This window comes from Halyomorpha halys, unplaced genomic scaffold (assembly GCF_000696795.3).
Source record: "Halyomorpha halys isolate HHAL.00 unplaced genomic scaffold, Hhal_1.1 Scaffold213.1, whole genome shotgun sequence".
NCBI classification, from domain to species: Eukaryota; Metazoa; Arthropoda; class Insecta; order Hemiptera; family Pentatomidae; genus Halyomorpha; species Halyomorpha halys.
In genome coordinates, this window is record NW_027116617.1 from 644,497 (window position 1) to 668,136 (window position 23,640).

The 23,640-nt window shown below is 29.5% G+C and overlaps 1 protein-coding gene across 1 annotated transcript in view; it reads left to right on the forward strand.

Moving 5' to 3' along the window:
• Nucleotides 1–23,640, forward strand: part of LOC106679644 (phospholipid-transporting ATPase ABCA3) — a gene marked incomplete at its 5' end in the record, with an annotated part of 59,876 nt that overhangs the window by 22,534 nt on the left and 13,702 nt on the right. Inside the window, 11 exon segments of the mRNA XM_014418906.3 lie at nt 2,457–2,624; nt 3,130–3,311; nt 4,333–4,588; nt 9,493–9,647; nt 11,240–11,395; nt 13,044–13,115; nt 13,190–13,328; nt 15,872–16,118; nt 17,553–17,620; nt 18,468–18,577; nt 22,653–22,893. Of these exon segments, the coding sequence (XP_014274392.1) occupies nt 2,457–2,624; nt 3,130–3,311; nt 4,333–4,588; nt 9,493–9,647; nt 11,240–11,395; nt 13,044–13,115; nt 13,190–13,328; nt 15,872–16,118; nt 17,553–17,620; nt 18,468–18,577; nt 22,653–22,893 (1,794 nt within the window).

The following is a 23,640-nucleotide window of genomic DNA, read 5'->3' on the forward strand; positions in this document are numbered from 1 at the left end:
TGAAGGATTGTAATAGTTCTTTAAGGTGGAAGGAATTACGGATATCATAAGAGTTATTGTGTCGGGATATAATAAGAGTTATTAATTTTTCTTATTATATCTTACTTTTTTACATTTTATACCCCTGTTATTTTACACTTATGTTTTTGTTTTCCTTTTGTAACTATGTGTTTGTATCTTTTTTAGCCCTAAAGAAGCCCTGCAACGCGGGGCGAAACGTTAGCTCAATAAAATAGTATATTCTACTATTTGAGTTTTTTTGACCACACCCGGACCATATTCCTTTCATCTTTACACACGGTCAATCAATAATCTTCCATTACTATTTTTTTGTTCTTTTTTGACCGCACCCGGACCATATTCCTTTCATCTTTACACACGGTCAATCAATAATCTTCCAAAATAAATATTAGGTTTAAATTAAGTTAATTTAGTTTCAAATCCATAAAATTTGGAAGACAATTTATTAATAATTTGAGACAATTTATTCAGAAAGCATTGCATATCTTATTATTCCAAAATTTATAATAAAGACATACCTTACTAAACATGAGTTTCTCATTCACCGAGGTTTTGCCATACATTCAAGCTTTTATCCTCCTTAAGACCACAATAGGTTTTTTAAAATTTGCATTGCTTTTTCAGGATTTCTCATTTAAAAACATATTTAAAATGTACCTATGCGATGTACTATAAATGTTTAAAAAAAAAAAATTGTGTCATAGTAAATTTGTGTTAAGAGGGGCCATGCAAGGCGGGGTATAAATGTTATACGAGGGGTTTCCAGAAAGTAACAGACATTTTGAAATAAACAATTCACAAATTGAAAAACTCAAAGTTTATTATATACATTTGAAAGTTACACTCTTAAGCTATTTTTCTACATAATCTCCATTCAGATTGAGACATTTATCATACCGTGGCACAAGTTTTTCAATACCCTCTCTGTAGAAATCTGCCGCCTGCGAGTTCAAACACTGGTTTACATTGGCATGTAGTTCGGCGTCAGTATAAAAGCGTTGTTTTCTGAGCTATTTTTTCATCGCTGGGAAGAGGTGATAATCGCTCAGCATCAAATCCGGACTGTATGGTGGATAGTCAAACACCTCCTATCTAAAACCATCCAAGAGTGCCTGGGTACGATTGGCCGTGTGTTGTCGTGAAAAAACAACACCTCAGTATTAAGTTTTCCCCTACGCTTATTATGGCGCACTGTAACTTTCTTAGTGTTCCACAATACCTTTCTGAGTTGATTGTTGCTCCCCGTTCCAAAAAATCAACAAGAAGCTCTCCCTTGGAGTCCCAAAACACAATAGCCATGACCTTTTTTTCTGACAGCATTTGCAAACACTTTCGTGGTTTCTTGGGAGAATCATTCCATCAATCATTTCATTCAAGTCCATTCCATCGACTGCTGTTTTGTTTAAAAGTTGACATGTTTTACCCAAGTCTCGTCCCCGGTTACGATACGATCCAGAACTGCATTATCATTTGTGCTGTATTCTTGGAGAAAGGTCAGTGCTGCAGCCAGTCTCTGTTTCTTATGGTCTTCTGTTGGGATTTGCAGAACCCACTGAGCACAAAATTTGTGGTAACCAAGCTTCTCCACCACTATTTGAAGCACCAAACTACGTGAAATTTGGGGAAAATGTTCTGACAGTTCTGTAATTGTGAAACAACGGTTTTCACGAATTTTGTCATTGATTTGCATAGCCAGGTCATTAGTTACAAGGCTAGGCCTACCACTGCGGTCCTCATCGTGAACACTGGTACGGCCATATTTAAAATCAATCCACCATTGCCTCACTCGGCTTTCACTCATTTTCTCCTGGCCATAGACATCAAAAAGCTGACAATAAATTCTTTGGCCTGTTGTTTCGAGCCAACAAAGACTGAATAACGGACTGCACTTCACAAGTGGCGGGATTTTCTATTGTAGGGCACATTTTGACGACTCATAGAGAGCAAAGTGACAAATGCACAATCCTCACGCTACGAATGGATGCGTACGGAATGTAGGAATGTTCGGACACCAAGATGGTGGCTCTACCCCCACCCATTCCCTGATAGGCTAAAACGTCTGTTACTTTCTGGACTGCCCTCGTATTTATCTTAAATACTTGATATTTATATGTTAATGAGGACAAATCTTAATTAAAAAAAACTTACTAGTTATGGTTTTTTAAATTTATTTAGTCTGGTTTTGTTGATTCTTTTGTAAGTTAACCATTATATAATATGTTTTAGACATATATTTTTATGTAAATTGTGAAAGAATTCTAATTTATTTGGAAAATATTCACCTTCAGTTTATTTATTCTATTACTTTTAAAAATTATTTTTAATTTGGGCTCTATTGATAACCTGACATATTAGTTTACAAGTACGCACATTTAGGTTTCAATGACTATAATCAGAGATATAATTTTTAATTTATGATTTTTAAATTGTTTCAGCAATTTTCCGCCAACTGGTTGTTACTTCAACATTTACTTATTTCTCTTTATGGATTTTAAATGGGTTTATAAAAGCTTCATTCTCAGGGATTACTCTAATCTTTGGCGATTTGTTTGCACCATTCTGTTTGGTTCACATTAGTCTAATATCAAGTCAATTGAAATCCAGTAAGTATCTTCAAACTTCTAATTAATCTAAAAATTTGCTTTTATTTTCTTACTTATTATTGTCAGTGTTTAAGGATTTTGGTGATTTCAGTATCTTATTTATAGACCTTTAATAAATAAATATTTTATCATCGTAAGTGTTGTATTTAGAAATTTCCAATTAATTTAGAAATTTGTATTATGATGATTAATCAATTAAAGTATATGTTAGGTAAATACAAATTAAAGTCTTAAACTTCTGATTTTTATCATTAACTGTTTTAAATTTCTGGCATTTTATATAGTATATGCAGTATGTAAACTTTTCTTTGTGCTATTAGTTATTATTTTTGTATATTTATTATAATGTATAAATATAAAATTTAAAATTTCTTATTTTTTTAATATTACTTTTTACTGACTGTATTTTTATAAATTGAAGTAATTATAGTTATCCTAGCTTATTTAATTTTTTTTTTTAATGTCAGAAATATATCTAATAAGTATACATATTGTTTTTTTGCAGATGGAGGTATAACCTTCAGTGAGATTTTTTCTTCAGGTGCTACAGACTCTGATTTGCCACTTATCGTTGTCTTTTTGTTAATGATTACTGGTTCTGTATTAAATATGCTATTGTATATTTATATGCTGAATGTTAAACCTGGGCCTTATGGCAGTGCCAAACCTTTTTATTTCATACTACCTGTAAGCTAATTTTATTTTCATTAATATTTAATCGTTTACTTCCTGAAGTTATTCCCCTTGTTTCTTTTTCTGTTCAGAACAATTTCGTTAAAATTACACTATAACAAAGTTTTAGTTTGACCATTCCTGACCACCATCAGGTTATTAATTGTCTTCAGTCAACAATTTCATACATTATGGAATAACATTGTTAGGATAAGAATTAATATTGTTTTTCTGAATTATGTGGTAATAGAATAAAATTATATATTTTGTATTAACATTTCACCAATGAATATATCAATTTATTAATCCATTATGTCATGGTTTTATTTGATTCAAATGCAAATTTGCCTTCTTCAATCTGTGGCAAACTAAACTACCAGTTCAGTATTCAGTGACTGGTAGTATCCTTCTTTATCAGATCTTTCCACTGAAGTTTAGGTTAGCCTCTTGTTCTTTTTCATGGAGTAATAGCCATATTAACTATTTGGCAAAGCTTTTCTCTGCTGCCTGGTGAATTGTTGGACCTCATGTCTTGGATATCTTAGTCTATGGTTCCTTGGCTACTACTACTACTACTGCTACTACTCTTGGCAATCCTGACAGCCACTTAATCTCCTCAAATCTTGTTTGTAGATAAGGCTCTTTCTGCCTGCATAAAGGTTTGCACTTGTTTAAATTTCCCAAAATTATTATTAATTCAAAATATTTAAAACGAGCTTATATCTTAACCACATTTGTTAAAAAAAACTATTCACTTGTGTAACTAGTTTCTATGCTAAATTGAAATGACTTTACTCTTCCTTCTGCAGATAATATTTTGTAGGTTCCTTCCTCTACCACACTATTATCATACAATTTTCTACTTTTATTTTTGAAATATTTCATTTCAAATCCTCTGTATACTCCCGAACCATTACTCAAAGTATTAAATTATTTTTGTTACACTCTTTTTAAGTAGATTTATATAATTATTATTTATTAAAAAAATATATCTGTTAAATTGTTTGTGAGTAAAGGTTTTTTTTTTTTTTTTTAGAACAAATGTTTATCATTGTTCAAAGTATCACCAATGAATTCAAATAATGATGAAAATGAAACAAATTTAAGAAGAGGCTTGTATGAAAGTGTTCCTGATCGTGTTGAAGTTGGAATAAAAATTGTTAATCTTAGAAAAAAATTTGGTCATTTTACATCAGTTAAAAACTTTTCATTAGATGTATATGTTGGGCAGATCACTGTTCTGTTAGGACATAATGGGGCTGGAAAAACAACTACCCTTTCAATGTTATCAGGTATGCAATAGCTATTCAAGTTTTATTTTTTATTTTTAAAATGAACATTTCAGTATCATGATATTGAGTAACAAAGAATTAATAACACTAACTGTAAAAATAATACAGTTCCATGTAATATTACTTTCCCTTATTTATATATTGCTCTACTCATCTATTTTTTGCATTTATTTGTAGTATAATTTAGCTAAAGCCAGAATTAAAAAAAAAAAAAGAAGAGAAAAAAATTAAACAACTTGTTTTACCTGGGGGCTCCCACTATTGATAAGTTATAAAACCTCACCTAATTCCCAATTGCAATGGAAATAAATACACCTGATGCCAGTATGGTTTGACAATGAATATAGATGTGAGCTATTCAAGTCTAACAGAGTGAGGAAGACAAAATAAATAATTACTGGAGATAATATATATGATGTAACAAATGATTAATGATGACTATAGCTTTGTATTCAGTCAAATAAATAATTAGTACCTTTATCGAATACAAGTGTTAGCCAGAACACTTGATAAATGTTTTAATTGTTTAAAATATATTTTTTTTCTACTTTTTAAAAGTTTTATCGTAATTCTTCTTTCTTGACTTTGAATAAAATTTATTTTATTCATTTAATAATAATAATTAATTTTCTTTTTGAAATAAAAATAATAAACAAATGTTAAACATCTATTTCTTTTTTATTTAATTTTAAATAAATTGACTTTGTTTTACATACATCGATTTAATGGATTCATGAATAATCGATTAAATCAAATTTAGAATGAATTGATTTATTAGATCAACCTTCAATATACTGATATTAGGTGTATTTTTAATTTTAGCTTTATTACTATTTGATTCCAGAAATATTTGGAATATAAAGAAAAACATATTTTATTTATACAAAAATTTGCAAGTTAAAAGAAACCATTGAACTCATAGAAAAGTAAATTAGCTCAGACTTTCATTAAAATTGTTAATTTTTATATTTTTACAGGTCATTTAAGGCTTCATGGAAAATAATTGTGAAATATCTGTGTTCTAATGTTTATCTATGAATTGATTTTTTTTTCTAATTTAAGAAAAATTTCATATAGATAAAAAAAAAAAAAAAGTACAAGTGAAAAGGGAAATATGGACTAAAATATTTCTTTATAAGGAAAATATGTAAATAAAATGAAACAATAGTGAAATATTTTGGAATATGTAAAATAAAATTGGTAAAAATATCTCTATATTTTCGAAGAAAGCATAAACATATTCATAAAAGTTGCAGAAAAAAATATGTGCAACATAAAAATCTCATCCCTACTGATAGAATAATTCCAACTGTCGTAATGAATTTCTTATCATTTACAGCTCCATTATTTTCCAAGTTAAACACAATCATGGTTAAACAACCTGAAAGGGTTTGATTTAGTGAAGCATGATTGGCTTCTGGATAGTTTGATTATAATAAACAAATAATACATAAGATAAGCAAAACCATTATAGATTTGTTTGGCTCCTTAACTTTGCACTCTGCACAGGTCTGACATTACGTTATCTTCCAGCTACTCTATGCCACTTTTTAGCAAGAACGTACACCCTAGAATCATAATGTAATCATATGTACTACTTTAGAACAAAGTAAGATATTGTAATGAAATTAGGTTTATATGTATTTGTGTTCATTGAAGAAAACATATTTAAAAAAAAAAAATGTATTTCTTATAATTTTCTACAGTATGGTAAATTCTTAAGCAATTCCCAATATGCATAGCAGATTGATTTGATTACGAATTCACAACTCTGTCTTATTACTGCAGAGTTCTTTACTATTTGATGATTCAATATGATGAGAGTTCTTGTAAATTTCTTTTCTCAGTTTTCTGATTTCTTTATTATCTTATCAAGTTTCCCTATATCATTGAACCATACTCATGTATCTTTGTTCCACTAGTTCTACATATTGCTCAAACAATTAAAGAAGTGTATAGTCTATAGTGAACTTTGCATGTTGATTTATTTATCATTCATCTTGATATTTTTATCAAATTTTGATCTGTTTTTGTGCCATTTATTAGAAAAATGTGTGTACAGGAAAATGTGTTTCATAAAAAATTGCGGTAGAATAAGTTTATTCTTTGTAATCCCTAATAAACTTTCATGTCCCCTCGGAGGGGACAACTGGGTGCAAAGGATTAAAAAGCTGTGGAAAGAGGTATTGAGTATGTTTGGGAATCAAGAACTGTTATCCAATGAAAAAATATCTATTAATAGAAGAATTTTCCAAGATCCTGTTTGAGCCTACTTTGTTTTCGTTTTGTGATTAATTTTTTGAGTGTTTTGTTAAATTAATCAGGTATTGATTATCACTTTGGTACAAAAACCATGGTTTCCTTTTTTATGGACAATACTAAGAATGAATGAGAATAATTTTCAAAATCTTCATGAAATATTAAGGGTCTTCAGTTTGGTGGAGGAGTGTAAGGCTAACCTGAACTCTCTCTCCTTGGCTAACAAGGTGCGGGTGGAATGGGTGCCTCGACATGAAGGCATTAAAGGAAATGAGCAAGTGGACTACCTAGCAAGGAAAGGATCTGAGTATGTTCCTCTCACACCTGACCCCATATGTGGAATAAGTCTCAGCCATGCGAAGAGGCATATCAAAAAGATTGCTGAAAGCAAGGCTGGGTTACTCTGGAGAAATACCAGAAGGATGGAACAATCAAAAATGTTCCTCAAAGGACCCTGCCCGAAAAGAAGTAACTGCCTTCTTAATATGGACAGGAGTATCTTAAAATGGGTGGCAGGTCTATACACGGGACACTGTCAGCTAAATAAGCATCTCTATAAAATGAGACTGATAGAGTCCCCTATCTCCAGGAAGGTCGAAGAGACTGCTTACCGCATCATTTGTAGATGTAATGTGACAAAAACACGATTCCTCATCTTTGGTTAGGATCGTATCTTGGATCCCAAACTTTGCGAGACAGTGGATCCTTATACAGTATCCAAATTTGCGAAGGCAATTGGCCTCTTTTGAGTAGAGGAGGGACGGCGTACAATAGGCTCCCTGTGGCCGCAGTGCTTCTTAGCCGGAAAAAAAAAAAAAAGGGAGGTCTTCAGTAGAAACATTCTTTTGACGACGGAGCTAGATCAGGGGTTCTCATCCTCATGTCCACATGTCAGATTTGCCTACCTAATATAACCTGTACTGTACCAACAATCACAATGGAAACTTATTTACTTGTTGCATATTGTTTTCAATAAAATATTGTGTTACTATTTTTTAAACATCTAATGATTAATACTTTGCACTCTAATCGTTTTCCTAGTTTGTTCATCTTCAAAGACCCTCAGATGTCTTTGAAAATGTTTTCAGAGGTACAGAAATTAGAAATGCTATTTATTTCAAGATTTTGGGCTCCCATGATGATTTATTTTAACATTTTAGGGGTCTTCTATATGTTTTGAAACGTGCAAAAATTAAAAATACTATAGAGTTTAAGGTGTGTGCTCTTGTATCGATTTATATTAACTTTTCAGTTTTCTAACATATTAGGATCCCTTTCTATATTTTTGGAGAAGCTGAAAATGAAAATTCTATCGATTTATTAAATGTATTATTTAATTAATACATTAGTGTTCAATTACTACGATATCAATTAGTATTATTATAGGTGATACAAATTTGAGAGTGTATATTAAATAAGTGGATGTCTTTAACTACTTCAATGTAACTTAAGGTAGTTCCTTCGAACTATTGTTTAATCTTAAAATAAATAAGATTTGGTCTGTTGCTAAAACGTTACTTGTTATAATAATTTATTGAAGGCATTCTGAGGTTTCAGCGACTTTAATGAATTATATTTTGTTTTACTCTAATCCCCCCCCAAAAAAAGTACAACACTAAGTACAAACACTAAATTCACATTTTATTTTCATTGAGTATGCATTGTTACTAAATAAATGTGTTTTTAGAAAATGTATTTTAAATTATAGCCATGATCCACATTACAAAATCTTGTAGCATCTACTGGTGACGCCAATGCAGAATTAAAAAAAAAAATAGTTTTTATACAAAATTCATCATTTTGGGTATTTAGAATTAACATAGCTAGAAACAAATGGGAGATTAAAATATATTTACTTTGGATATTTTAAGTATTGAAGGGTTAATATCAAAGAAATCCGAAAATTTAAAATAAATCTATATGCAAGCGCATGATCTTAAAATCGATGGAAATTTTATTTTCTGCATCCTGAAAACATATAAAGGGACCCTCATATGTTAAAAATGAGAAATTTAAAAATCTATGAAGTATAAACTATCTGTCTGCTTTAAATCAAGAACTCCTGTTTGAAACGTTGAAATTTAAAACTTACATGGAAAATTTTACAATTTTTTTAGTAGTCGAAATGTATAAGGATTTTCTTTAATGTGGCTGTGATGACGTACTTAATTTTCTGAAATTGAAGGATTTATTTTTGCCATTTAGGACCAAGTGATCACTACAAAGCCTATGTGCACTGTATATGTGGTGAAGTCATAAATGAATTGTGCCACTTGTATAGAACAGCAACAGAATCTATCCAGCATATTGCACCTGATCTATAAGTCCCACCCACAGCCAATAATAGTTACAGGGCTCATCAAGCTATACCGGTAGCAGGCTGTCACAACCAATCATACTATCCCTCTCAATAGGCCTAATGCAATATAATAAAACCATAAAAGCATATGCAGAATAATAAAGTCAGTTTTCTTAGGTTAATTAATCTTAATATTAATTTTTTTTATATGAAACTTCAATGTCCAAAACAATTATATTTTGTTTTATTTCTTAAAAAGTTCCTTGGTATGTTTAAATGAATCCTGTATAAGAGTTTATATAGATTACTTTTATTTATATTATTATATTGTAATTTAAAATTTTAGGAATGTTGTCACCATCTTCAGGATCAGCTGTGTATCGAGGATACAATATTTTTACTGATTTAAAAACATTTCGTAAAGATTTAGGGCTTTGCCCACAGCATAATTTACTGCATTTAGATCTTTCGGTCATTCAGCAACTCATATTTTTTGGAATGGTAAGTTATTTAATTATTTACTGATTTTCCTCAAATATTTTATTTTTAAATTTAGCTTTAGTTTCAAAAATGAAAAATAGGTAGGGTTACTTACATACCTCTATTTATGAACGAGTAAATAGTGTATAAATTCACATCTAATAGGTACTCCAGCAAATAATGCAATGGATCTTAAGAGCTGGAAAAATAAATTATTTTTTTAAGATTGGCAATTTTTTTCTACCTTTACTTTGTGTGGATTTAAAGGTTATAAATATTCCGATTAATTTGTTATTTTTTGTTATATAAAAAAAGAATATTAAATAAGTTGAAATGTATTTAAAAAAATTACAAATACCAAAAGACTCTTGTTGTAAAGTAGGAAAAAAAAATGTTTGCCACAAAAAAGCAAGTCAGATTTGTTTTTAGCGTCCTTTAAAATCCTAAATTATGATTTTTCATAAAAATAAAATTTTAAATTTTTCTGTGCCTTTCTTCGGTGTTCACATAACCATTCATAATTCTGAATTTTATCCAAATCTAACATTACTACAACTTTTGTAAAACTGAATTTCTGCTTTTCCAATCTGTGTCAATACCTTTTAGATTATATGCCTCTACTAGGGAGAAAAAGTTTTAAATAAAGATGAACTCGAACCATTTTATTTTATGTCTGCTTTTTTTAGCATCTCTTGTAGTTTATAAGGCACTGAACTGCTTCCAAGTTTTGTGTGGATTGGTGAAGTCATGTTTAGGTTATTGCAATTTTTGTACTTTGTCGGAAAAAAAAATCAAGGTGAAAGTATTTAACAAAAAAAAAATTATTTTCCAATCTCTATGAAAATGCATATTTTAGAGTTTTGTGGATAAAAAACAAAACAATAGAATATCAATTTTTTTTCGTACCAGATATTTTATCCCGGTTCTTTTTTTCTTTGTTAGTCATTTCATATTATTCTCATACCAATTGATTTTTTTATGTATAAAATGGAAAAAAATATTACTCATTATCTTAATAATTTAGGTTCATTTGTCTGGAAGAGTTGTACACTTATCTAATGAGACGAGGTAAATAGTTCATCCATGATAACTTCATCTTCTTTTATTTTATTCATCCATTACACCATTTGGGGCTATTGCCTCGCCATCTGGTACTCTTAAAATTATTATTTTCTGTAATTTCAAATTATATAAATTAATCTTATCTCCTTGTTGATTTAAGTTAACAATAATGTTTTGTGTAAATAGTTTCTCCTAATTTTAAATATGAAATTAGTATTTTTTAATATTATTATACGGCAATGATGACTATTGTGATTTATTTATATAAGACTAAATGAATATTTATAAGAATTTAAATACATACTGATCACTCCACTATTGATTAACTATCAACAATTCTTCAAAGAATCTTTCACTTAAAAAACGGCAAGCCTTAATATTCTCATATTTGTTTACCTACTATCACAAAAAAAAATATTACTTTAAATTGGTGTTCCCACATCTGTACCTTAGTATTGGGCCAATATGATACCCTACTACTACTACTGCTACTAATAATAATAATAGAAGTAACCTTGTTTATCCATTAAATATGTATGTTCTAATTTTAGCTTAAAGGACTTTCCAAAAAAGAAGCTAACGAACAAGCGGTGGTCATTTTGAAGGAAGTTGGTTTGTCAGAAAAAAGGGATGAGGTATCGTCAAATCTTTCTGGTGGAATGCAGCGAAAACTATGTATCGCATTAGCAATGACTGGTAAACCTAAGGTGAAAAATTATAATATAAAAATTTTGAAAACATTTTAAAATTGAATTATTGAAACCATTTGGAAAGACAGTATCAATGCAAACATTTTAAATTAAAGCTGTAATGTTTTATTATTTTAAATGTTATCTTATATGGTTATATTAATTATCTTCCTTATTCTTAAAATTTAATTATGTATGAACATGAATAACATGGCATTTTTTATGGTTTGAATGAATTATTGTTTTGCTATAGTTTTATGTCATGTTATAGTTACATTAGTTTTAATTTTAGTTTTTGGTTGGTAAATCTATTTTTATGCATTTCTAAATTTCTGAAAATGTTGATTGTGTGGTGTATCTTATTACTTACCTACTTATTTTACTTAGGTAATGTTTTAAATATTGTTACATTCATATTTTTTTTTTAAATTTAGATAAATATTTATTTATAAATTGTGCATATGAACTACTCTTAAAGTATAGTGATCGTTTCAAATACATTTAAAGCACACTCATATATAATTACTGTAACCTCTTATCTCTTAATTATGTAGTATTTAACTAAATTATAAATCTGACTAAATAATTAACTAGTGTTAATTGATGAAGTAAGGGTAAGAGTTAAATTATGAAATTATTTACTTTAATAAACATACTCTTACTCGAGTAGGCTTAATAATTAAAATGATATTATCTTATTTACCTGATAATGAGACAGAAATATAACATACGATCATACATAATATGGTCCTTTTATTAGATAAATGAACTCAAACAATGAATGTTTTTGTTAATATTCATAAAATATCTCTTCGATATATATAGGTTATCATTATAGGTACTAATTTTAATTAGTAAATATTATTTTACCTCAAATAACTTTTTATCAATGATCTTTATAAATGTTGATTATCCCCAATGTTTAATTAAATTACACATAAATATTGGCCATTATTATTACTTCTTAACATATTTGGTTAATGATTAATTATCTTCAGTATATAATTCAAACTATATTTTTGAATCTGAATAATCTTTTAATTATAAAGTGCTTTTAAAACTCAGGTAATTGTAATTGTAGCATATAGATGAGTACAAAGTTTACTCATTATTTGTGTGACTGCCAAGTTTATCTGGTCTTGATTTGCTTTTCTGTGGGAGCTCTTCTGATGTCTTCTCATCCTCAGGAAGGGAAGATCATGAGAGGATGTTTCTAACCTGAGAAATCACGGGAGAATGTGCCCTTTCCCTTTCTCCAATATTTCAAGGAAATCCTTTTCTCTTATTTCTCATTGGCCAAATTTTTTAAAGATCCATTCCCTCTTCAATAATTTGATTCCTCCTATACCTAGGGATCCATTTAATAGGTTTAATTTGGACATATCAGTTACTTCCTGCCAATTACATTTTATCTCTAATCTTTGGATTATAAGGTGGACCGCTATTCTCTGATTACTTAATACCTTTTTTGCAACCTGGAGTGCATTAATAGTCATTAATGTAAATTCCTGAATCATACTATAATAGTTTAAATAGAACTAATCTTACATATAACTATTTACATTTTCTTTATTATGACATGGCTAATGTAAATCTATTATTACAGTCATAATTTATAATATATATTTATTTTTAATAAGTTTATTTTTAATAATAACTTTTACAGGTTGTCATTCTTGATGAACCTACTTCAGGACTTGATCCTGAGTCAAGAAGAGAAATTTGGAATATTTTGTTGGTAAATAGTATTTTCTATTCATTTGTTATCAGTGATATTAATCATTTTACTCCTTGCAATTGCCTTTTTTTTAGAAATCAAGAGGTGAACGAATGATGTTAATCACTACACATTTTATGGAGGAAGCTGATGCTTTAGGAGATCAAATTGCTATAATGAATCATGGTGAAATTTGTTGTTATGGGACACCTTTATTTTTGAAGAAACAATATGGTCAGTAATATTTATTTTCGTTCTTTTTTCCTCCCATTTCATATGAAGTAGGAATTCAATCATCTTCCTCCCAGGGAAGAACGGCTTATGAAAAATATTCTTTACAAATAAAAAGCCAAGTGAATGTAATTTGTCTCCAGGGCTTAAGAAAAGATTCAAATCATTTGTGTGTGGCATTGCTGTTGATACAATGTAAATTTTTACAAGAAGTTAGCTTTGCACCTAAATACTTACAAATTAAGTTAGGGTTGGTTAATTATTAATAGTTATGAAACTTAGGAAAATCCCTTCTTCGAAGTTCCTCGTTTAGGACAATTTTATTAAAGTAAAGAGGCCAATGATATTTGTACAATAGGGGTAATCATGAGCCAATTTACTAACAGTAGAATCAGAAAAGTAAAGAAGCATTATGATAAACTTTTCAAGGAAGAACTGGATGTGAATAGCATAGTAGCACAGACATGTTTTGAGTGATTGTATTTTACTCAATGATTGACAGTACAACATTCCAGCTGGATTCATGTTTGCAGACATGAAGGCAGTTGTGAGTACTAAACCGTTTCTTCCTTGCTAATATCTCAATTAACGACCTGCAAAATAAAGCCAAGAAGTTTGTTGAAACTTTTCACAAATAAACTCGCCCAAGTCCCTCAGTTAGATCATCATTGTAAAATCTAATGACCAAAAAGACTTCTGATAAAATATATTATATACAAAAAGACTAAAATATTTTCCAGGCTTGCTTATGTAAGTACATCTTGTTCAATAGTATCTGACTATTCCAGTTACAGTAGCAAAAGTACACCACTCTTTTTTTAAAATTATAAATAAACATTCTATAGGCTAAGGATGAATCAAGATCGATTAACAAGTTTGGCAATCTTTTTAGTTGAAATTAGATGAGCTAAGGAAACTGAATTTCTGAGGTCATTGATATTTTTCCACAGAAAAAATCTAGGAATGATTCATTTAAGTAGTTAAATATTTTAGTTTATATTGTTTTTTCAATATCAGAAGTTTAATTGATGGACTACCCTGAAGATTTATATAGTCAATTAATCATAAGCCAATCTGGTTTGCATTGTCCCTATAAATGTATATGATGAAAGGAGTTAAATTAAAAAAAAAAAAAAATAGTATACTGGGATAATTGTGTTACAAAAATGCAATAGGTGGCTTTCGATGCTTATTTGGAGAACATTAATTTTAGTTATATCCTACCCCCCCCCCCCTCCCCCCCATAATTTAAAGTATTAAATGCGGATTACATAATGAAGAGAGATTTTCCAATGACATTGATTTTTCCTTGATTTTTTTTTAAATGGCCTCCATAGTACTCATTTCTCCAGTTAATTGGTGCAAATGTGTAAATGGGCTTTAGTTCTCATTATATTCAAAACATTTTATTTCGAAATAAATGCGGAAAAAATAGAACGGATTGCTAAAAAAAAAAATTTACTGTACAAAAAAGGTTATATTAGGAACATTTTTTTTTTTAATTATGAAGTTTGCCTTATATTTTAGTTTGAAATTGTATTTATATCATTCCTAATTTGATCAGTAACATCAAAAAGTATCTATGGGGCACATATGTACTTATTGTTACCTCTTTGCCCCACCCAATTAAAAGTAAGATGCATTTATGTGTTGATATGAAATAAAAATAAAAACACATTGTAAAACAGTGATAACCATAAAAATAATTGACAGTACCCATTATAAGATTTGAGTGAAAAATTATGTTGTTCGAATGTTTACATGCTTCTCTGCAATGAAAGTGCCTTCTACTCATAAGCAAAGTGGAAGCACTATTCTTAAAAACAAGTCAAATTAGGTCACTGTAAAATGGCAAAGTTCCTGCCAATTTCCTTCATAGATAGCAGTTAGCAGATGTTGAGAACACCCCAAAAAATAATTTCATGGCTTCATATAGAATTAGTGGCATTTTTTAAATTATTTACTGATTTGCCTCTGTCCACCTATTAGATTTCTGTAGATTAGGTGTAAGATTGTGCTTTTATTATGTTTAATTTCAAATGCTTATTTCAATTTAATACTCAATTTGACAGTATTAATAGTTTAAATGTAGACTGTATAATCAAAATGTAATATTTCTGCATCGGATAAATGATAATTTTAGTTTAGAGTGAATAGAATGCAATCAAACATATTGTTTTATTAGGAATCAATTTATGAAGTGTGGGAGGGGTGGTTAACATAAAAAATATGTTTCATTATCTACCCAGAGGTCTGAATTTGCATCGACCCCAGGGCCCCAAATAGCTAGTGTAAATAAATACAAAAAAAATCCTTTACTCCTCCTGTTATATAATTACATTTTTAATTTATGGATTATTACTGTTTTCTCAAAGTTTATAAGACAATTCACAGATTTAAAATAAATTCATAAAGTCTACTTTTAAAATTAATTTGTTTGATCAAATTCATTTTTAATAAGATAATGAAAAATTTAGTATACTGTAAAATATAATTGTTATATGCTCCATTTTCTTCTTAATTATTTTTCCATTTTTGTTTTATAGGTGCTGGGTACCATGTTACAATATCTCACCGAAATCCAGAAAAGTCCAAATCTATAATTCAGACAGTTAATTCCAGTATATCTGAGACTGTTATCATTAATCAGTCTGAAGAATGGATTAAATTTGGCATTCCTTTTACTAGAGTTACAGAATTTCCAGTTTTGTTCAAACTTTTGGAGTCCCGTGAAGATTTAGAAATTTCTAGAGTTGGAATTAACTGTACAACGATGGAAGATGTTTATCTGAAGTAATTTTAATGTGAAATTATAAGTATTAATATGAATGAATAGTCTATAAACACTGTACAAAAATTAAGATATTAACAATTGAAATTTTTTTTTTATGTATCTCTTATTTTATTATGTATGAAGTAGTTGACTGTTGTAACTAATCTAGGCGTTGGTTGTGAGGGTGGGAAAGTGTTGTTAATAAATAAACATTCTTTATACATTAAAATCAAAATAAAAATTAAAGGCATTCGGACTACTGTCTACTTGGAATTATAAATGAGAAAACTATCAAGGGTACTACCTCTCAAGGCAAATCCTCAACAAGCTTAAAGGAAGAGAGTAGATTAATTCATTTAGTGATTATTTTCCCAGAAAATTACACTATGAGATAATTTCAAATTAACAATCGCAGACAAGCATATATGGAAAGGAGGAGGGTCTAAATTTTGAAACAGTACCCTAGTCTGATATGCTGACGGTTCGGTTTAGGAAGAGAATGCAGGACCCTTGCTATGAGATCTTACCGAACGGTCTTCTAAATTAAAATACATAGATTAGAAATAGCTACTCTAGGGAGTATCCTTAAAAAAAGTAATGCATATATCTGGCAGTATTAAAGGCCTTAAATTCATATACAATTACGTCATGGTTAGTCTGGAGTAACATTGATATCCTAAAGGAATTAGCAAAGGGCTGTAAACTTACCATAATATGAACTCCGGTACACGAATGAAATGAAACAGCTGATACACTAGCAAGAAAGGACTCAGAGGTGACTCTAATTAGCCCTGAGCCATACTGTAGCATATCTACTGGTTTAGCCAGGAAAGAAATTCAATCCTGAGAAACTAAGAAAAACTTACTGGGCTTCCAAACCTGGCATGAAATAATACACTCTTCATTAATCTGTCAAAGGAAAATTGATGAATTTTTACGTAAATGCTAAATTTGAGCAAAATTTTACCTAAACCTGACAAGGATGGGAATTATGAAAGGAATGAGTAATTATGAGACTCCTCTCGGGTCATTGTCCACTATAATATACCTCAATAATGTAAAAATAATGGAAAATTCCTCCTGTTATCTATGTCTTGAGAATAAAGAAAAGGGTGGTAATATTATTTTTAATGTTAAACTCTTGCCTTTTATAGACTGGAGCATCTAAAACGTAATTAAACTTGAAGATATTACTAGATCTCACAGCATGCTCGAGATCTAAACAAAAATATTCAAAAACAAAACTCGGAACACAGATTAATCAAAATCATACAGTTCAAAGGACATTAAATTTTTTTTATCAGCAATTATCAGTAGTTTATTTGATTTTTTATCCAAGCCTCAATTTAAAGTTGATTAATGTAATAACTACAGGAGTGATTATTCATTGAAAAATTTTGATTGGTGTAATTCTGTTTGAATGATGTATAGTATTATCCAAAAATGTTTGATAGGGTTCAGGAGGAGGCAGGAGATGCAAGATCAATGTCTAATGGAATGATGGATGAAAATGATGAAGGAAGTAAGTTTTTTCTTTATTTGCTTAATTGATGACTTAAGATATTAAAAGGTTCATTATGCATTCTTTCAATTGTATAAATTTTTGTTATACTTTTATTTTTATTTATAAAAAAATTAAATTATAAAAATCTTAATTCTGGACCCATTGTCTCCTGAGAACTACATAACTGAGTCAATAGTGTGGTCCACTTCTTTAATTGCAATTTAAAGTTAGGATCACTTATTGTTATACATTCTAATGCAGTACCTCATATTGAATCCATATAAAAATGTCAAACTCATATAATCATTCTCACCAAGCTGACTTTTAATATTGTGTGTGTATATATGGCTTATGATGTTTCTTTTTAAACATTATTTTAACTTACTATTACTCAATGTGGCAGATTAGCATTGGACAGTAAAATTGGAAAAAATACTCCTCTAAAATCTTTAAATCCTTAGCCTTCAGAGCAGACTTTTATTTTTTAACTATTTATGTATTTTTTAATAACTTGTCATTTCATGCTTATATATTACTATTTTATAACTTTTTTGGTTTTTTATTTTTATTATGAACCTTTGTAATCAATCATCAAAATTAACTCCCTTTCAAATTTTGAGTTTTTACTTTCAACTTTTTTTGAATCCAAAAATACCCTATGTGTTATTTAATACTATTAGAAAATAATGAATTTAAATAATAAGCTATTGTTTTTTTTCCTACACCACAGGAAGTGGGCCATTACGTCATTTTCCCTCTCGCAGCCCAATACAATTATACTATAAGCCAATATAATTAATAAACTATTGTGTAATAATTTGTAGTGTATTTTTATTCTTACCTAATATCTGTCTTCTATTTTTAGTTGCTTCAATGACTGGTAACATTTATATGTTGTATATTGAACGATTTTTGGGTCTTGTTAATAAAAATATGAATCGCACATTGAAGAGATGGTTCCCAGCTCTTTTAATTGTAAGTGCTTAAATTGGACTAGAATTATCAAAATATCATATAAATATGTAACTATCTGTATTATTATTTCAGTTTTATTTTATTTGTTTTATATATGATTCACATCAAATAAGGCCATCGCCCAAACAAATGCCTATTAGGAATTTCCAAAATCTTATTTTTCTGTCTGATTAAGTTTATCTGTATATTATACAAAGTGGAAATCTTAATAGACACCCGAAGCACCAAACCTACAGGTAGTGTGGGATTCCAACCCTCTAAAATCACCTTGTTATGCAACAACTGAGCTCATCCAACAAGTAGCTCTTGTTTTGATTAAAAGTCTCAATTTAGTGAGACTGTATGGGACTACACTTATACCCACTACCTTGTAGAAACCCACCCCTTATTTTCTTGAAAACAAAATAGTCATTCTCTTTTCTTATCCTGAAATATCCATCAGAGATGTATGACTTTAGTAGTAGGTAAAATTCATCTGGGAGATCTCTATGCAGTTTGAATTCTAGACCTTGGTGCCTAACTTGATCGAATGCCTGTGCTACATACAAGAATACTACTGAGAAAAACTTGTTTTCTTCTAGAGCCTTCTCAATCACATGAGATATTCTATGTAACTTTTCAATAGTAGAGTATTTCTATCCTATGTATATCCCTTTAAACCGAACTGATTATCCGGAAGAAGATCTTAGACTTTAAGATCATTATAATAACCTCTGCCATGTTCCAAAGGATTGGATTGGCACTTAGTTCAGTCTGAAGGTTGCATTTATAATATGCAATAATTTTTTTATAGCCTTGTTCAGCAGGTCCTTTATTTTATTATTTACTCAGTTACCAAGTCATATTGTGGTGCTTATTTCCAAATTGAGTTGGTTTTTATCTCCTCTTTCAATTCTTTGAGAGTTACTTTTTTTATACTTCTTTTATCTAATTTTTGGCTTTTAACTGTTTTTTCTTCAATTGTTTGCTGAGGTAGCGACTAGAAGGTTTCCTCTAGATGACTAGCAAAAAGGGCAGCTTTCTGTTTCGCATCGTTTTCCCAGAATTGGTATCATATTCTGGTTGGTGATGGTAGGATTTTTGGCATCTTCAGTGCTTTAGAGCATTTCCAGATTGAATTGTTAGTATCTTTTGGGTAAGTCAGATTACTTACATAGTTGCCAAGTCTTTTGTTCTTTGTATTTTTTATCATCTCTTTGAGCTCATTGCAGTTTGTTCAAGAATCATTTATTTTCAGGAGTACAAACTCAGTCAAGCTTTCAGGCTTGACTCTTTTTTATGATTAATCATTCACATCTAAAATGAGGAAATGATTTTCCTTTGTTGTGCTTTCCTGTTTGACTGTTGGGTGCTGTCCCATGATGTTTTCTGTATGTTACTGTTGAACTTCTCTTCTTCTTCATCCAGCTGGTAGCTATTATATAATAGTACTTTAAGTTCTATTTTTTCTTCCAATACCTGCTTGAATAGATTCCGGTTGGTCTTGCTATTTGTCAGCCTTGGTGTGTTTGGCTGAGAAATTATCTTGTTTATTATCATAAGGACTGGTTAATGACCATATGAAAGGTCCTCACTATTATTAATATTAATATACTTACTGGATATCTGTTTCACCACAAAAAAAGTCCCCTGTTATAAACATTAATATACCTCAAACATTTCACTATAAAAATTACTGATTCAGGCTTTATCGAATGTTTTGAACATGCACATCCTTACTAGATTAACTCTATTCTTTTTTATTTTTACTCATTCACAATATTATATAACTTCTAGAGATCAGTAGTATTGTAAGCCTTTGAAATAGATATAGAACTGATGAACTACATCCTGCATATTTTTTTCTGATAAGTTACAATTCTTCCCTGAAAAAGGTAACTTTTACCTAGCAAGTTATGGAATTTATATCGATTGTATGTTGTAACTGCATCAAGTGTGTTATCTTTAAATCAAGTTTTCTATTTTGTTACAAATGTCTTGAAACTATGGATACGATACACTTGTATTGGGATGTGCTAAGTGTCCTTTTACTGTTTTCTAAGAATTTTCTCCCATAGTTTAATGGATATTTTCTTCCACATTTAGCTTAAGACCTTTTTAGTCAATTGAAGAAGTCCTTCCACAGGACAGTTTTAAAATTCAGTATCTCCTGCTCAAAACTTAGTCCATTCATTAACACTCTCTACCTCCATTTCTATGAAAATATTGCAGCTTGGGATGCCAAGTGTCCAAGTTTTTATATGTTGTATTTATTAATTTTATTATTTATAACTGTTCATTATAATAGGCATGTTGTTAGTAAGCAATTTCATACTGCTAGATCTTCTATGAATTTCTAATTTAAAGTGGGCATTTTATGTGAATCAACATTATATTTGCTGCGAGGAAAAAATTTGATCAAGAGTTGGATAGTTCTATCTAAAACCTTATTAATATGTCCTTTTTTTGATTAATTCAGAAAACCAAAAGCTAAACAATAACTCCCTCAATACCGTATAGTGTTCTCTTCAGTTAATATGCTTCCCACTAACCAACAAATCTCATCCATTCACAATCCAGCCACAATATCTTAATTAAAAACTAAACCCTCTAACCTCGTTTGTTACCAATTTTAACCCACCGGTTAAATCAATATAATGACTTCTAATACCTCATGTCTCAATAATTAAACAATACTTAATTTTCAACATGTTTCATGAATCTGGAATTGGAGCAGAAACCCAAACAAAGGACTTATCTTTTAGTTTTTTTTAGTTCTTGAGGAATATTGAGTTTTATTTCTGAAAGTTACTTGAAATATTTTGACCACATGTATTAATGTGTGTATAGATTTGTGATTTGTGTAGGGTATAATGTCTTTATTAGTTGAATATTCTTTATTAATTTTTATTACTTGAGTGATTAGAAGAGAATATATATAGCGATTTGAAAGCTGAATTGGTCCAGATGTCACTGTATTAGACTTAGTGTAGTAACATGGTAAAAATGCCCTTCTGCCATATTTCATATTGGCTACTATAGATGGTGGTCCAGAAGACTGATAAAATTAACTGAAGCTGGCGGAGAAGAGAAGGGTTGTACTGCAAAACAACTCCCTAACCTAACCAGTAACTGATTATCTAGTTAGTCCATTGAAGTATTAATAGAGTACAATTCCAGTATTAATTTTGTGCATTAAATAATTTTACTGCTTAGTAAGATTTCTAACCTTTTCTTTTACTTAACCTGTTGACTAAATTTTTATTTCATTCATTAGTTGCTCATTAGAATTAATTGAGTTCAAATGGCTGAACTCACATTTCTTGATTTTGATTTATTCATTAAAGAAAGAAACCATCTCTTGTTTACATACTCAAATATAATGGTTATTAAATTATTCTTTTTACGTTTATCTTTCATTTTCATATCATGTATTTCAGTTCATGTCTTGTCTTTCAGTTTATTTTGAAATAAAAAGTGTTTTGTACAGTGTTTCTTTAATTTGTTGTCATCAGCAGAATCTGAGGAATTAAAAGTTATAATCTTATATTAATTTAAACTTGGACAGAATGTGTGTTATATGATGTTCTCAGAAGAAACAGGTAATGGTTGAATCATGATCAACCACATGGATTAGTAGGGAAATCTCCATTTTACCCATGAAAGGTTAGGTGATTCTTTGATGGGGTATGACTTTCTTTGAATAAGGAATAAAAATCTTGTTGAGCGTTGGGAGAAATGTATTAAAAGTAGTGGATTGATATTTTAAATTAAAATAATTTAAAGTATATTTTATAATAAAACTATATATATGTATAATGATAATTAATGATGAAAATTAATGTTAATATGTAATTAATTAGTTTATGTCTAATAAATAAAGAATTAAAGCTCCTTTTTCTTTCATTCAGCTCCATACTTTATGAACTGATACTATATATCTTCTAACTATTATTGATAGAAAAAAGTATACCTGAATTCATTTAATTTTTGAAATAATATTATTATTTCTTAATATTATCTGTGTATTTCTGTTCACTTAAATTTGGTCTTGATTGCAATTTAATTAATTAATTTTTTTTTTTGTTCATTATAGCTTGTTTTCGTTCCTGTTCTAACAGCTTATTTTGCAATGGACCCGCTTGAAAACTTTGTACTAGGAAAAAATGATACTACAAATTTGACTCTATCATTAAATATTTACGGGCCTACTGAAGTTTTTGTATTTGGCAAAAATAATACCAGAATGAGAAATGCTTTTTTATCCATTGTACAAAAAGAAGGAAGCTCCTATGTAGATATGACTAGCCAAAATGAAGGCAATACTCTATTAAAAGGTTAGTTTTCGGTTAAATAATCTATTTATTGATTTATTATTTATTTATTTGTTACTATTTATCTTATAAATTATCATGTCAATTCACACTGAATTTACTCATTTTTTAAATAAATAAATAGTCATATTTGTAGATATTAAAGAATCTTTTTATGTAAACATGCAAATTTATGGCTCTTTTTTTTTTAACCATACATAGTTGGATGTCTTCCTTAGACACTCAATCAACTTAACCTATTTTGGATTATGGATTTATCCTCTATCCCTTTGAAACTGGGTGGTGGAGATGTCCTATAAGACTCCTTTGTATGGGTAGTTTTATGTGTGTGTATCAGATTATTTTATATTGATAACTTTTTTGTTCACAAACTGTGTTTTTAATATGCTCAAAACTAGGTTCAGCAACCTTCCACTCCTATGCTGACTGTATAAACCAAGAGGGAGAGTAAACGTGACACTATGTATTTGTCGTGTGTCAGTCCTCACACTCTCACTTTAAACATGTACTTGAACCAGTGGTAACATTTGTGAGAACTATGGGAAACTTCCCTTTTAATTTTGTTAACTTTTTATTTAACTCTCAATTTAGGTCTAAATTGACATTTTCAGTTAAGATACAAGTTTATGGGACAAGTTACTCCAAGTTTCAAAGTTGATAAATTTCTTTTTACTTAATTTGAAAACAGCTGAATGTTTTGAAATTACTAGCATTCGTAGTATTAGCAAGTAACATTCGTGAGTTTTAAAA